Raw genomic sequence first — 16198 nt, forward strand, 5'->3', positions numbered from 1 at the left:
AAACTAGAGTCTATAGTCTACAGAGACTAGAGTCTACAGAGACTAGAGTCTATAGAGTCTATAGAGACTAGAGTCTACAGAGTTTACAGAGACTACAGAGACTACAGAGACTAGAGTCTATAGAGTCTATAGAGTCTACAGAGACTAGAGTCTATAGAGTCTATAGAGTCTACAGAGACTAGAGTCTACATAGACTAGAGTCTATAGAGTCTACAGAGACTACAGAGACTAGAGTCTAGAGACTACAGAGACTACAGAGACTATAGAGACTAAAGAGATTAGAGACTACAGAGACTACAGAGATTAGAGACTACAGAGACTACAGAGACTAGAGTCTACAGAGTCTACAGAGATGAGAGTCTACAGAGACTAGAGTCTACAGAGTCTACAGAGGCTAGAGTCTACAGAGGCTAGTGTCTACAGAGTCTACAGAGACTAGAGTCTATAGAGTCTACAGAGACTAGAGTCTACAGAGACTAGAGTCTATAGAGTCTACAGAGACTAGAGTGTACATAGACTAGAGTCTACAGAGACTAGAGTCTATAGAGTCTATAGAGACTAGAGTCTACAGAGTTTACAGAGACTACAGAGTCTACAGAGACTAGAGTCTATAGAGTCTATAGAGTCTACAGAGACTAGAGTCTATAGAGTCTATAGAGTCTACAGAGACTAGAGTCTATAGAGTCTATAGAGTCTACAGAGACTAGAGTCTACAGAGACTACAGAGTCTATAGAGACTAAAGAGATTAGAGACTACAGAGACTACAGAGACTACAGAGACTACAGAGACTAGAGTCTACAGAGTCTACAGAGATGAGAGTCTACAGAGACTAGAGTCTACAGAGTCTACAGAGACGAGAGTCTACAGAGGCTAGAGTCTACAGAGGCTAGAGTCTACAGACACTAGAGTCTACAGAGACTAGAGTCTACAGAGACTAGAGTCTACAGAGACTAGAGTCTACAGACACTAGAGTGTACATAGACTAGAGTCTACAGAGACTAGAGTCTATAGAAACTAGAGTCTATAGAGTCTACAGAGACTAGAGTCTACAGAGACTAGAGTCTATAGAGTCTATAGAGACTAGAGTCTACAGAGTCTACAGAGACTACAGAGACTAGAGTCTATAGAGTCTATAGAGTCTACAGAGACTAGAGTCTACAGAGACTAGAGTCTATAGAGTCTATAGAGTCTACAGAGACTAGAGTCTATAGAGACTAGAGTCTACAGAGACTAGAGTCTATAGAGTCTATGGAGTCTACAGAGACTAGAGTCTACAGAGACTAGAGTCTATAGGGGGGGGCATAATTTAATATATATATATATATATTTTTTTTAAATGTATTTTTATTATCCAGTTGTATAAACACTCCAAACAGCCTCATTTTGTATCACAATTCAATGATAAAACTAGGGGGGGGCAAGTTGCGCCCCAGGCTGATAGGGCCCCTGACTGATAGGGCCCCTGGCTGATAGGGCCCCTGGCTGATAGGGCCCCTGGCTGTTAGGGCCCCTGGCATTTAGGGCCCCTGGCTGTTAGGGCCCCTGGCTGTTAGGGCCCCTGGCTGATAGAGCCCCTGGCTGATAGGGCCCCTGACTGATAGGGCCCCTGGCTGATAGGGCCCCTGGCTGATAGGGCCCCTGGCTGTTAGGGCCCCTGGCTGTTAGGGCCTCTGGCTGTTAGGGGCCCCTGGCTGTTAGGGCCCCTGGCTGATAGGGCCCCTGGCTGATAGGGCCCCTGGCTGTTAGGGCCCCTGGCTGTTAGGGCCCCTGGCTGTTAGGGCCCCTGGCTGTTAGGGCCCCTGGCTGATAGGGCCCCTGGCTGTTAGGGCCCCTGGCTGATAGGGTCCTGTAGTGTGAATCGGACACAGGGGTTCTCCCTTCTTACCTCTTGTTCTTTGCGCAGCCGAGCATCTTTCTGCTCCAAGTCGTCACTGGCTCTGCGCAGGCTCTCCGTCAGGCTCTGATTGGCTGAGCTCGCCTGTTCCAGCTGTTCTCTGAGCAGGGTGTTTACCTGACTGAGACCGGCACACCTGGGGAACACAGGAACACATGACCTCTATCTGCGTTCCAAATTGAAACCCGTAAAGATAGTGCACTACATTTGACCAAGGCCCCTGGGCCGGCTCAGATCAAAATTACTGCACTATATATATATATATATAAGGTGTAATTCTGGATGCAGAACTTGTTGATACATGACATGAAAAAGATCACAAATGCATTGACGTCCCGAAAAACACGTCCATTATGACTGATAATAATAAAGTTAAGTTATACTTTATTTGCGAGTGCTTGGCCCTCTTTTCTATGACATCATATTACTGCGGACAAAGACTTATTTACAGAACTTAGTTAAGAGTTTAGCTCGTCTTTCCTATTACATGGTAGTGAGGAGCCAAGTTGGTGCTGTCACCTGTCCACCAGCCATTGACAACCTCTCTCTCTCCCTCCCTGATTCCCTCCCGTCTAAAAACCCTGTCCCACCCCCTACCCCCAACCCTACCCCCACCCCCTACCCCCAACCCTACCCCCACCCCCAACCCCCACCCCCTACCCCCACCCCCTACCCTACCCCCACCCCCTATCCCCACCCCCTTTCCCCAACCCTACCCCCAACCCTACCCCCAACCCCACCCCTACCCCTACCCCTACCCCCTACCCCTATCCCCACCCCCTACCCCCAACCCTACCCCCCCCAACCCTACCCCCAACCCCTACCCCTATCCCCACCCCCTACCCCCAAACCCTACCCCCAACCCCACCCCTACCCCCACCCCCCACCCCCACCCCCTACCCCACCCCCAACCCCCCCCTACCCCCAACCCCTACCCCTACCCCCACCCCCACCCCTACCCCCACCCATACTCCATCAACAGCCAAGTTGGCAGCATCACTTGTCAACCAACCACCAACAGCTGCAAACCTGACTCCCCTAATCTTCCCACAACTCCTCCTCCTCCTCATTCTCCTCGTTCTCGTTCCCTTCCCTCCATCCCTCCTAAAACCTTGCTGTCCCCCACCCAAACTCCATCAATCGCGTGGCCACTATATCACTCCTACATTTACAAGCTTATAAACCCTTTTCTCTGATCCACCCTTTGCCAGCCACACTTACACAGCAGAACACGTGTGACACTTTAATAAAGTCCACGTCAACTCCGTCCTAATTCCTACCAGATTGAGCTCTCTCACAGAGTCATTTACAGAAATGTTTACATCATTCTCACACTGTGTCGTATGTGAAGCCGGCCAACTGTCTATGTTTTCTCCATGTTTTTAAGCTATCTGAGGGGAGTGGAGCGGGTTAGCACTGTGCAGCGAGCCAAACCGAGGCGAAGGGCCACTGAGAGGCTTGGCTACTCACTCTACAGTAGGCCTCATAGCAGAGCTCTGTACAGAGGCTTTAAAGCTAACTACCATAGACCTCATGGTGGAGCAACATGGAGAGGCTTGGCTACTCACTCTACAGTAGGCCTCATAGCAGAGCTCTGTACAGAGGCTTTAAAGCTAACTACCATAGACCTCATGGTGGAGCAACATGGAGAGGCTTGGCTACTCACTCTACAGTAGGCCTCATAGCGGAGCTCTGTACAGAGGCTTTAAAGCTAACTACCATAGACCTCATGGTGGAGCTCCATGGAGAGGCTTGGCTACTCACTCTACAGTAGGCCTCATAGCAGAGCTCTGTACAGAGGCTTTAAAGCTAACTACCATAGACCTCATGGTGGAGCAACATGGAGAGGCTTGGCTACTCACTCTACAGTAGGCCTCATAGCAGAGCTCTGTACAGAGGCTTTAAAGCTAACTACCATAGACCTCATGGTGGAGCAACATGGAGAGGCTTGGCTACTCACTCTACAGTAGGCCTCATAGCGGAGCTCTGTACAGAGGCTTTAAAGCTAACTACCATAGACCTCATGGTGGAGCAACATGGAGAGGCTTGGCTACTCACTCTACAGTAGGCCTCATAGCAGAGCTCTGTACAGAGGCTTTAAAGCTAACTACCATAGACCTCATGGTGGAGCAACATGGAGAGGCTTGGCTACTCACTCTACAGTAGGCCTCATAGCGGAGCTCTGTACAGAGGCTTTAAAGCTAACTACCATAGACCTCATGGTGGAGCAACATGGAGAGGCTTGACTACTCACTGTATAGTGTGCCTCGCGGTGGAGCTCCATGGAGAGGCTTGACTACTCACTGTATAGTGTGCCTAACGGTGGAGCTCCATGGAGAGGCTTGGCTACTCACTCTACATTAGGTCTCATGGCGGAGCTCTGTACAGAGGCTTGACTACTCACTGTATAGTAGGTCTCACGGTGGAGCTCCATGGAGAGGTTTGGCTACTCACTGTATAGTGTGCCTCGCGGTGGAGCTCCATGGAGAGGCTTGGAAATGAACTCTAAGTAGGTCTCACGTGAGCAGCTCAGTGTACAGGCTTGGTAACTAACACCACAGTGGGCCTCATGGTGGAGCTCCATGGAGGAGCTTGGCTACTCACTGTATAGTGTGCCTCACGGTGCAGCTCCATGGAGAGGCTTGGAAATGAACTCTACAGTAGGTCTCACAGCAGCTCAGTGTACAGGCTCACGGTAACTAACACCACAGATGGGCTCATGGTGGAGCTCCATGGAGGAGCTTGACTACTCAATGGAATAGTAAATGGTACCAAACCAGTGGAGGCTGCAGCTCCGTGGCTGGAATGGAATCAATGGAATGGTACCAAACCAGTAACTAACTAATGGCTGGAATGGAATCATGTAGGCCTCACAGCAGAACATTTAATGGCAATGGAATCAATGGAAGGCCAAACCACGGTGGAGCTCTGTAATGGCTGGAATGGAATGGTACCAAACCAGTGGACAGAGCAGATGAGGCTGGTGGGAGGAGCTATAGGAGGACGGCTCATTGTAATGGCTGGAATGGAATCAATGGAATGGTACCAAACCAGTGGAGGCTGCTGGGGGAGGACGGCTCATTGTAATGGCTGGGATGGAATCAATGGAATGGTACCAAACCAATGGAGGCTGCTGGGGGAGGACGGCTCATTGTAATGGCTGGAATAGAAATGGAATGGTACCAAACCAGTGGAGGCTGCTGGGGGGGAGCTCATTGTAATGGCTGGAATAGAATCAATGGAATGGTCACGGCTCATTGTAATGGCTTGCTCATTGTAATGGCTGGAATAGAATCAATGGAATGGTACCAAACCAGTGGAGGCTGCTGGGGGAGGACGGCTCATTGCAATGGCTGGAATAGAATCAATGGAATGGTACCAAACCAGTGGAGGCTGCTGGGGGGAGGACGGCTCATTGCAATGGCTGGAATGGATTGCCAGGAACGATGTGAAACACATCAAACATTAATGGAAACCACGTGTTTGACTCCCTTCCATCATTTCCATTCCAGCCATTACAATGAGCCCGTCCTCCTATAGCTCCTCCCACCAGCCTCCTCTGGTGCAGAGAATGTTTCACGCTACAAACAGAGGCTTGGTTACTTACTCTACATTAGGACTCACTAGAAAGCTCCACTCAGATGTGGTTCAGCACCTCTACAGTAGGCCTCACGGCGGAGCTCCATGCTGAGGCTGCTATAAAAGTGATGGGGCCTTGGCAAGCGGGCTGCCAAGCATCTGTCGTAACAATTTCAATTAGAGCTGGTTGGCTCTATAAATCTTGTTTGTTTAAAGGCTGGTGTCAGGTGCAGGGGTTGCTGGGCCCGGTCCCCCGCTCAGTGTGAGACACCGTTAAAGTACTCTGAACGACTGAGCCAACAGGACCGAGCTAATTAACTTTGACAAATTGGATGCCGAAAGCATCTACAGTATAAAGGCTACGCTTCACACTCCCTACTAGGCCAGCCTCCCTCCTGCTGTCCTCCTCTTCCCAGCCTCCCTCCTGCTGTCCTCCTCTTCCCAGCCTGGGCACGGGGAAAACAGAGGCAGTCTTTCTCTCTGTTCCATACAAACTATTTCTCAGAAACACTTCTGAGCGGCTTTGGTGTTTTTTTAACGATGAAAAGAAAGAGAACAGAGTTCTAAGGGGATTACTGTACTCATAGAACCTCCCTCTACTGCTCATAGAACCTCCCTCTACTGCTCATAGAACCTCCCTCTACTGCTCATAGAACCTCCCCTCTACTGCTCATAGAACCTCCCTCTACTGCTCATAGAACCTCCCTCTACTGCTCATAGAACCTCCCTCTACTGCTCATAGAACCTCCCTCTACTGCTCATAGAACCTCCCTCTACTGCTCATAGAACCTCCCTCTACTGCTCATAGAACCTCCCTCTGCTGCTCTGTAGAACCTCGTCTCTACTGCTCATAGAACCTCCCTCTACTGCTCATAGAACCTCCCTGTACTGCTCATAGAACCTCCCTCTACTGCTCTGTGGAACCTCCCTCTACTGTACTCATAGAACCTCCCTCTACTGCTCTGTGGAACCTCCCTCTACTGCTCTGTGGAACCTCCTTCTACTGCTCATAGAACCTCCCTCTACTGCTCATAGAACCCCCTCTACTGCTCTGTAGAACCTCCCTCTACTGTACTCATAGAACCTCCCTCTACTGCTCATAGAACCTCCCTCTACTGCTCTGTAGAACCTGTAGAACCTCCCTCTACTGCTCATAGAACCTCCCTCTACTGCTCATAGATCCTCCCTCTACTGCTCTGTAGAACCTCCCTCTACTGCTCTGTAGAACCCCCTCTACTGCTCTGTGGAACCTCCCTCTACTGCTCTGTAGAACCTCCCTCTACTGCTTTGTAGAACCTCCCTCTACTGTACTCATAGAACCTTCCTCTACTGCTCATAGAACCTCCCTCTACTGCTCATAGAACCTCCCTCTACTGCTCTGTAGAACCCCCTCTACTGCTCATAGAACCTCCCTCTACTGCTCTGTGGAACCTCCCTCTACTGCTCTGTAGAACCTCCCTCTACTGCTCTGTAGAACCCCCTCTACTGCTCTGTGGAACCTCCCTCTACTGCTCATAGAACCTCCCTCTACTGCTCTGTGGAACCTCCCTCTACTGCTCTGTGGAACCTCCCTCTACTGCTCTGTGGAACCTCCCTCTACTGCTCTGTAGAATCTCCCTCTACTGCTCATAGAACCTCCCTCTACTGCTCATAGAACCCCCCTCTACTGCTCTGTAGAACCTCCCTCTACTGTACTCATAGAACCTCCCTCTACTGTACTCATAGAACCCCCCTCTACTGTACTCATAGAACCTCCCTCTACTGCTCTGTGGAACCTCCCTCTACTGCTCATAGAACCTCCCTCTACTGCTCTGTGGAACCTCCCTCTACTGCTCATATACCCTCCCTCTACTGCTCTGTAGAACCTCCCTCTACTGCTCATAAAACCTCCCTCTACTGCTCTGTGGAACCTCCCTCTACTGTACTCATAGAACCTCCCTCTACTGCTCTGTGGAACCTCCCTCTACTGTACTCATAGAGCCTCCCTCTACTGTACTCATAGAACCTCCCTCTACTTTACTCATAGAACCCCCTCTACTGCTCATAGAACCCCCTCTACTGCTCATAGAACCTCCCTCTACTGTACTCATAGAACCTCCCTCTACTGTACTCATAGAACCTCCCTCTACTGTACTCATAGAACCCCCTCTACTGTACTCATAGAACCTCCCTCTACTGCTCTGTGGAACCTCCCTCTACTGCTCATAGAACCTCCCTCTACTGCTCTGTGGAACCTCCCTCTACTGCTCATAGAACCTCCCTCTACTGCTCATAGAACCCCCTCTACTGCTCTGTAGAACCTCCCTCTACTGTACTCATAGAACCTCCCTCTACTGCTCTACTGCTCATAGAACCTCCCTCTACTGCTCTGTAGAACCTCCCTCTACTGCTCATAGAACCTCCCTCTACTGCTCATAGATCCTCCCTCTACTGCTCTGTAGAACCTCCCTCTACTGCTCTGTAGAACCCCCTCTACTGCTCTGTGGAACCTCCCTCTACTGCTCATAGAACCTCCCTCTACTGCTCTGTGGAATCTCCCTCTACTGCTCATAGAACCTCCCTCTACTGCTCATAGAACCCCCTCTACTGCTCTGTAGAACCTCCCTCTACTGTACTCATAGAACCTCCCTCTACTGTACTCATAGAACCTCCCTCTACTGCTCTGTAGAACCTGTAGAACCTCCCTCTACTGCTCATAGAACCTCCCTCTACTGCTCATAGATCCTCCCTCTACTGCTCTGTAGAACCTCCCTCTACTGCTCTGTAGAACCCCCTCTACTGCTCTGTGGAACCTCCCTCTACTGCTCTGTGGAACCTCCCTCTACTGCTTTGTAGAACCTCCCTCTACTGTACTCATAGAACCTTCCTCTACTGCTCATAGAACCTCCCTCTACTGCTCATAGAACCTCCCTCTACTGCTCTGTAGAACCCCCTCTACTGCTCATAGAACCTCCCTCTACTGCTCTGTGGAACCTCCCTCTACTTCTCTGTAGAACCTCCCTCTACTGCTCTGTAGAACCCCCTCTACTGCTCTGTGGAACCTCCCTCTACTGCTCATAGAACCTCCCTCTACTGCTCTGTGGAACCTCCCTCTACTGCTCTGTGGAACCTCCCTCTACTGCTCTGTGGAACCTCCCTCTACTGCTCTGTAGAACCTCCCTCTACTGCTCATAGAACCTCCCTCTACTGCTCATAGAACCCCCCTCTACTGCTCTGTAGAACCTCCCTCTACTGTACTCAAAGAACCTCCCTCTACTGCTCATAGAACCTCCCTCTACTGCTCTGTAGAACCCCCCTCTACTGTACTCATAGAACCTCCCTCTACTGCTCTGTGGAACCTCCCTCTACTGCTCTGTGGAACCTCCCTCTACTGTACTCACAGAACCTCCCTCTACTGCTCTGTGGAACCTCCGTCTACTGCTCTGTGGAACCTCCCTCTACTGTACTCATAGAACATGCCTCTACTCCTCTGCAGAACCTCCCTCTACTGCTCTGCGGAACCTCTCTACCTCTACTGCTCTGTGGAACCCCCCTCTACTGCTCTGTAGAACCTCCCTCTACTGCTCTGTAGAACCTCCTCTACTGCTCATAGAACCTCCCTCTACTGCTCTGTAGAACCTCCCTCTACTGCTCGTAGAACCTCCCTCTACTGCTCTGTAGAACCTCCCTCTACTGCTCTGTAGAAACTCCCTCTACTGCTCTGTGGAACCCCCTCTACTGCTCTGTAGAACCTCCCTCTACTGCTCTGTAGAACCTCCATCTACTGCTCTGTGGAACCCCCTCTACTGCTCTGTGGAACCTCCCTCTACTGCTCTGTGGAACCTCCCTCTACTGCTCTGTGGAACCTCCCTCTACTGCTCTGTGGAACCTCCCTCTACTGCTCTGTAGAACCTCCCTCTACTGCTCTGTAGAACCTCCCTCTACTGCTCTGTAGAACCTCCCTCTACTGCCCTGTAGAACCTTCTACTGCTCTGTAGAACCTCCCTCTACTGCTCTGTAGAACCTCCCTCTACTGCTCTGTAGAACCTCCCTCTACTGCTCTGTAGAACCTCCCTCTACTGCTCTGTAGAACCTCCCTCTACTGCTCTGTAGAACCCCCCTCTACTGCTCTGTAGAACCTCCCTCTACTGCTCTGTAGAACCTCCCTCTACTGCTCTGTGGAACTTGCCTCTATTGCTCTGTGGAACCTGCCTCTACCGCTCTGTGGAACCTCCTTCTACCGCTCTGTAGAACCTCCCTCTACTGCTCTGTAGAAACCCCCTCTACTGCTCTGTAGAACCCCTCTCTACTGCTCTGTAGAACCTCCCTCTACTGCTCTGTAGAACCTCCCTCTACTGCTCTGTAGAACCTCCCTCTACTGCTCTGTAGAACCTCCCTCTACTGCTCTGTAGAACCTCCCTCTACTGCTCTGCAGAACCTGCCTCTACTGCTCTGCAGAACCTGCCTCTACTGCTCTGCGGAACCTCTCTACCTCTACTGCTCTGCAGAACCTCGCTACCTCTACTGCTCTGTGGAACCTGCCTCTAAAGCTCTGCAGAAACTCCCTCTACTGCTCTGTAGACCTCCCTCTACTGCTCTGTAGAACCTCCCTCTAATGCTCTGTAGAACCTTCCCCTACTGCTCTGCAGAACCTCCCTCTACTGCTTTGTAGAACCTCCTCTACTGCACTGTAGAACCTCCCTCTACTGCTCTGTAGAACCTCCATCTACTGCTCTGTAGAACCTCCCTCTAATGCTCTGTAAAACCTTCCTCTACTGCTCTGCAGAACCTCCCTCTACTGCTTTGCAGAACCTCCCTCTACTGCACTGTAGAACCTCCTCTACTGCTCTGCAGAACCTCCATCTACTGCTCTGCAGAAACTCCCTCTACTGCTCTGCAGAACCTCCCTCTACTGCTCTGCAGAACCTCCCTCTACTGCTCTGTAGAACCTCCCTCTACTGCTCTGCAGAACCTCCCTCTACTGCTCTGCAGAACCTCCCTCTACTGCTCTGCAGAAACTCCCTCTACTACTCATAGAACCTCCCTCTACTGCTCTGTAGAACCTCCCTCTACTGCTCTGTAGAACCTCCCTCTACTGCTCTGCAGAACCTCCCTCTACTGTACTCTAGAACCCCCTCTACTACTCATAGAACCTCCCTCTACTGCTCATAGAACCCCCTCTACTGCTCTGTAGAACCTCCCTCTACTGTACTCATAGAACCTCCCTCTACTGTACTCATAGAACCCCCTCTACTGTACTCATAGAACCTCCCTCTACTGCTCTGTGGAACCTCCCTCTACTGCTCATAGAACCTCCCTCTACTGCTCTGTGGAACCTCCCTCTACTGCTCATAGACCCTCCCTCTACTGCTCTGTAGAACCTCCCTCTACTGCTCATAAAACCTCCCTCTACTGCTCTGTGGAACCTCCTCTACTGTACTCATAGAACCTCCCTCTACTGCTCTGTGGAACCTCCCTCTACTGTACTCATAGAGCCTCCCTCTACTGTACTCATAGAACCTCCCTCTACTTTACTCATAGAACCCCCTCTACTGCTCATAGAACCCCCTCTACTGCTCATAGAACCTCCCTCTACTGCTCATAGAACCTCCCTCTACTGTACTCATAGAACCTCCCTCTACTGTACTCATAGAACCCCCTCTACTGCTCATAGAACCTCCCTCTACTGCTCTGTGGAACCTCCCTCTACTGCTCATAGAACCTCCCTCTACTGCTCATAGAACCCCCTCTACTGCTCTGTAGAACCTCCCTCTACTGCTCATAGAACCTCCCTCTACTGCTCTGTAGAACCTCCCTCTACTGCTCTGTAGAACCCCCTCTACTGCTCATAGAACCTCCCTCTACTGCTCATAGATCCTCCCTCTACTGCTCTGTGGAACCTCCCTCTACTGCTCATAGAACCGCCCTCTACTGCTCATAGAACCCCCTCTACTGCTCTGTAGAACCTCCCTCTACTGTACTCATAGAACCTCCCTCTACTGCTCATAGAACCTCCCTCTACTGCTCTGTAGAACCTGTAGAACCTCCCTCTACTGCTCATAGAACCTCCCTCTACTGCTCATAGATCCTCCCTCTACTGCTCTGTAGAACCTCCCTCTACTGCTCTGTAGAACCCCCTCTACTGCTCTGTGGAACCTCCCTCTACTGCTCTGTGGAACCTCCCTCTACTGCTTTGTAGAACCTCCCTCTACTGTACTCATAGAACCTTCCTCTACTGCTCATAGAACCTCCCTCTACTGCTCATAGAACCTCCCTCTACTGCTCTGTAGAACCCCCTCTACTGCTCATAGAACCTCCCTCTACTGCTCTGTGGAACCTCCTCTACTGCTCTGTGGAACCTCCCTCTACTGCTCTGTAGAACCCCCCTCTACTGCTCTGTGGAACCCCCTCTACTGCTCTGTGGAACCTCCCTCTACTGCTCTGTAGAACCTCCCTCTACTGCTCTGTGGAACCTCCCTCTACTGCTCTGTGGAACCTCCTCTACTGCTCTGTGGAACCTCCTTCTACTGCTCATAGAACCTCCCTCTACTGCTCATAGAACCCCCCTCTACTGCTCTGTAGAACCCCTCTACTGCTCAAAGAACCTCCCTCTACTGTACTCAAAGAACCTCCCTCTACTGCTCATAGAACCCCCTCTACTGCTCTGTAGAACCCCCTCTACTGTACTCATAGAACCTCCCTCTACTGCTCTGTGGAACCTCCCTCTACTGCTCTGTGGAACTCCCTCTACTGTACTCACAGAACCTCCCTCTACTGCTCTGTGGAACCTCCGTCTACTGCTCTGTGGAACCTCCCTCTACTGTACTCATAGAACCTGCCTCTACTCCTCTGCAGAACCTCCCTCTACTGCTCTGCGGAACCTCTCTACCTCTACTGCTCTGTGGAACCCCCCTCTACTGCTCTGTAGAACCTCCCTCTACTGCTCTGTAGAACCTCCCTCTACTGCTCATAGAACCTCCCTCTACTGCTCTGTAGAACCTCCCTCTACTGCTCGTAGAACCTCCCTCTACTGCTCTGTAGAACCTCCCTCTACTGCTCTGTAGAAACTCCCTCTACTGCTCTGTGGAACCCCCTCTACTGCTCTGTAGAACCTCCCTCTACTGCTCTGTAGAACCTCCCTCTACTGCTCTGTGGAACCTCCCTCTACTGCTCTGTGGAACCTCCCTCTACTGCTCTGTGGAACCCCCTCTACTGCTCTGTGGAACCTACTGCTCTGTGGAACCTCCCTCTACTGCTCTGTAGAACCTCCCTCTACTGCTCTGTGGAACTTGCCTCTACTGCTCTGTGGAACCTCCCTCTACTGCTCTGTGGAACCTCCTTCTACTGCTCTGTAGAACCTCCCTCTACTGCTCTGTAGAACCTCCCTCTACTGCTCTGTAGAACCCCCTCTACTGCTCTGTAGAACCTCCCTCTACTGCTCTGTAGAACCTCCCTCTACTGCTCTGTAGAACCCCCTCCTCTGTAGAACCTCCCTCTACTGCTCTGTAGAACCTCCCTCTACTGCTCTGCAGAACCTGCCTCTACTGCTCTGCAGAACCTGCCTCTACTGCTCTGTGGAACCTCTACCGCTAGAACCTCCCTCTACTGCTCTGCAGAACCTCTCTACTGCTCTAGAACTGCTCTGTCTGTAGAACCTCCCTCTACTGCTCTGCAGAACCTCCCTCTACTGCTCTGTAGAACCTCCCTCTACTGCTCTGTAGAACCTGCCTCTACTGCTCTGCAGAAACTGCTCTGCGGAACCCTCTACTGCTCTGCAGAACCTCGCCTCTACTGCTTCTGTGGAACCTGCCTCTACTGCTCTGCAGAACCTCCCTCTACTGCACTGTAGAACCTCCATCTACTGCTCTGTAGAACCTCCCTCTACTGCTCTGCAGAACCTCCCTCTACTGCTCTGCAGAACCTCCCTCTACTGCTCTGCAGAACCTCCCTCTACTGCTCTGCAGAACCTCCCTCTACTGCTCTGCAGAACCTCCCTCTACTGCTCTGCAGAAACTCCCTCTACTACTCTATAGAACCTCCCTCTACTGCTCTGCAGAACCTCCCTCTACTGCTCTGCAGAACCTCCCCCTACTGCTCTGCAGAACCTCCCTCTACTGCTCTGCAGAACCTCCCTCTACTACTCTATAGAACCTCCCTCTACTGCTCTGTAGAACCTCCCTCTACTGCTCTGTAGAACCTCCCTCTACTGCTCTGTAGAACCTCCCTCTACTGCTCTGCAGAACCCCCTCTACTACTCTATAGAACCTCCCTCTACTGCTCTGTAGAACCTCCCTCTACTGCTCTGTGGAACCTTGCCTCTACTGCTCTGTGGAACCTGCCTCTACTGCTCTGTAGAACCCCCCTCTACTGCTCTGTAGAACCTCCCTCTACTGCTCTGTAGAACCTCCCTCTACTGCTTTGTAGAACTTGCCTCTATTGTTCTGTGGAACCTCCCTCTACTGCTCTGTGGAACTTGCCTCTATTGCTCTGTGGAACCTGCCTCTACCGCTCTGTGGAACCTGCCTCTACTGGTCTGTAGAACCTGCCTCTACTGCTCTGTGGAACCTCCCTCTACTACTCTGTGGAACCTGCCTCTACTGCTCTGCAGAACCTGCCTCTACTACTCTGCAGAACCTGCCTCTACTGCTCTGCAGAACCTGCCTCTACTGCTCTGCAGAACCTGCCTCTACTGCTCTGCGGAACCTCTCTACCTCTACTGCTCTGCAGAACCTCTCTACCTCTACTGCTCTGTGGAACCTGCCTCTAAAGCTCTGCAGAACCTCCCTTTACTGCTCTGTAGAACCTCCCTCTACTGCTCTGTAAAACCTCCCTCTACTGCTCTGTAGAACCTCCCTCTACTGCTTTGTAGAACCTCCCTCTACTGCACTGTAGAACCTCCCTCTACTGCTCTGTAGAACCTCCCTCTACTGCTCTGCAGAACCTCCCTCTACTGCTCTGCAGAACCTCCCTCTACTGCTCTGCAGAACCTCCCTCTACTGCTCTGCAGAACCTCCCTCTACTGCTCTATAGAACCTCCCTCTACTGCTCTGTAGAACCTCCCTCTACTGCTCTGTAGAACCTCCCTCTACTGCTCTGTAGAACCTCCCTCTACTGCTCTGTAGAACCTCCCTCTACTGCTCTGTAGAACCTCCCTCTACTGCTCTGTAGAACCTCCCTCTACTGCTCTGTAGAACCTCCATCTACTGCTCTGTAGAACCTCCCTCTACTGCTCTGTAGAACCTCCATCTACTGCTCTGTAGAACCTACCTCTTCTGTTCTTCCTCCAACATGGCCAGTTTGCTCTGGATGGTTCTGCTGTTGTCCTGAAGCTGTGTTTCTGTCCGGTGCAGGCGGTGGGCTGACGAGTCCAGTTGGGCCTGTAGCTGAACACAACACGGCCATCAGCCCAGATATTTACAGTACCTACAGTTGAGTACGGTGGCTCCAAGGGACAAAGTAGCTTCTAAAATGGAGTTTCCTCAGACTTACTGAGAGTTGTAGTCTTTCTGACTCGGAGGTCTTCTCCAACAGCTGCTCTTCCAGCTCACCACATCTCTTCTTGTACTGAAGCGTCTGGTACAAGACAGACAGTTCATTCAGAAAGTATTCAGACCCCTTGACTTTTCCAGATTTCGTTATGCTAAATCCTAAAATGGATATAATAGTTTTTTTTTCTTCCCCTCATCAATCTACACACAACACCCCATAATGACTAATCAAAAACAGTTTAAAAAAAAAAGTTTGCTAAATGTAAAAAAAAAAAAAGGGGGGAAAATGGAAATTTCACATTTTCATAAGTATTCAGACCCTTTACTCAGTACTTTGTTGAAGCACCTTTGGCAGCAATTACAGCCTCGAGTCTTCTTGGATATGACGCTACAAGCTTGGCACACCTGTATTTGGGGAGTTTCTCCCATTCTTCTCTGCAGATCCGCTCAAGCTCTGTCAGGTTGGATGGGGAGGTTGGCTTTACAGCTATTTTCAGGTCTCTCCAGAGATGTTCAATCAGGTTCATGTCCGGGCTCTGGCTGGGCCACTCAAGGACATTCAGAGACTTGTCCCGAAGCTACTCCTGCATTACCTTGGCTGTGTGCTTAGTGTTGTTGTCCTGTTGGAAGGTGAACCTTCGCCCCAGTCTGAGGTCCTGAGCGCTCTGGAGCAGGTTTTCATCAAGGATCTCTCTGTACTTTGCTCCGTTCATCTTTCCCTCGATCCTGACTAGTCTCCCAGTACCTGCCGCTGAAAACATCCCCACAGCATGATGCTGCCACCACCATGCTTCACTGTAGGTATGGTGCCAGGTTTCCTCCAGACGTGACGCTTGGCATTCAGGCCAACGAGTTCAATCTTGGTTTCATCAGACCAGAGAATCTTGTTTCTCATGGTCTGAGAGTCCTTTAGGTGCCTTTTGGCAAACTCCAAGGTGGCTGTCATGTACCTTTTACAGAGGAGTGGCTTCCATCTGTTCACTATACCATAAAGGCCTGATTGAGATGGTTGTCCTTCTGGAAGGTTCTCCCATCTCCATAGAGGAACTCTGGGGCTCTGTCAGAGTGACCATCGGGTTCTTGGTCACCTCCCTGACAAAGGCTCTGAATACTTCTGTAAATATAGTATTTCTGTTTTTAATTTGCAATATATTTGCAACAAATCTAAAAACCTGCTTTTGTTTTGTCATAATGGGGTATTGTGATGTCATTATGGGGTATTGTGATGTCATTATGGGGTATTGTGTGTAGACTGAT

General features: G+C 50.7%; 1 protein-coding gene across 1 annotated transcript in view; it reads right to left on the reverse strand.

The window, feature by feature from the left end:
- The window catches only part of crocc2 (ciliary rootlet coiled-coil, rootletin family member 2), a 214643-nt gene that overhangs the window by 114725 nt on the left and 83720 nt on the right, over positions 1-16198 (reverse strand). Inside the window, exons 4-6 of the mRNA XM_042322865.1 lie at positions 14943-15026; positions 14721-14836; positions 1887-2031 (exon numbers count right to left, since the gene is read on the reverse strand). Of these exons, the coding sequence (XP_042178799.1) occupies positions 1887-2031; positions 14721-14743 (168 nt within the window). The 5' untranslated portion in view covers positions 14744-14836; positions 14943-15026. The remainder of the gene's footprint in view (positions 1-1886; positions 2032-14720; positions 14837-14942; positions 15027-16198) is intronic.

This window comes from Oncorhynchus tshawytscha, linkage group LG06 (genome assembly GCF_018296145.1).
Source record: "Oncorhynchus tshawytscha isolate Ot180627B linkage group LG06, Otsh_v2.0, whole genome shotgun sequence".
In the NCBI taxonomy this organism is placed as follows: domain Eukaryota; kingdom Metazoa; phylum Chordata; class Actinopteri; order Salmoniformes; family Salmonidae; genus Oncorhynchus; species Oncorhynchus tshawytscha.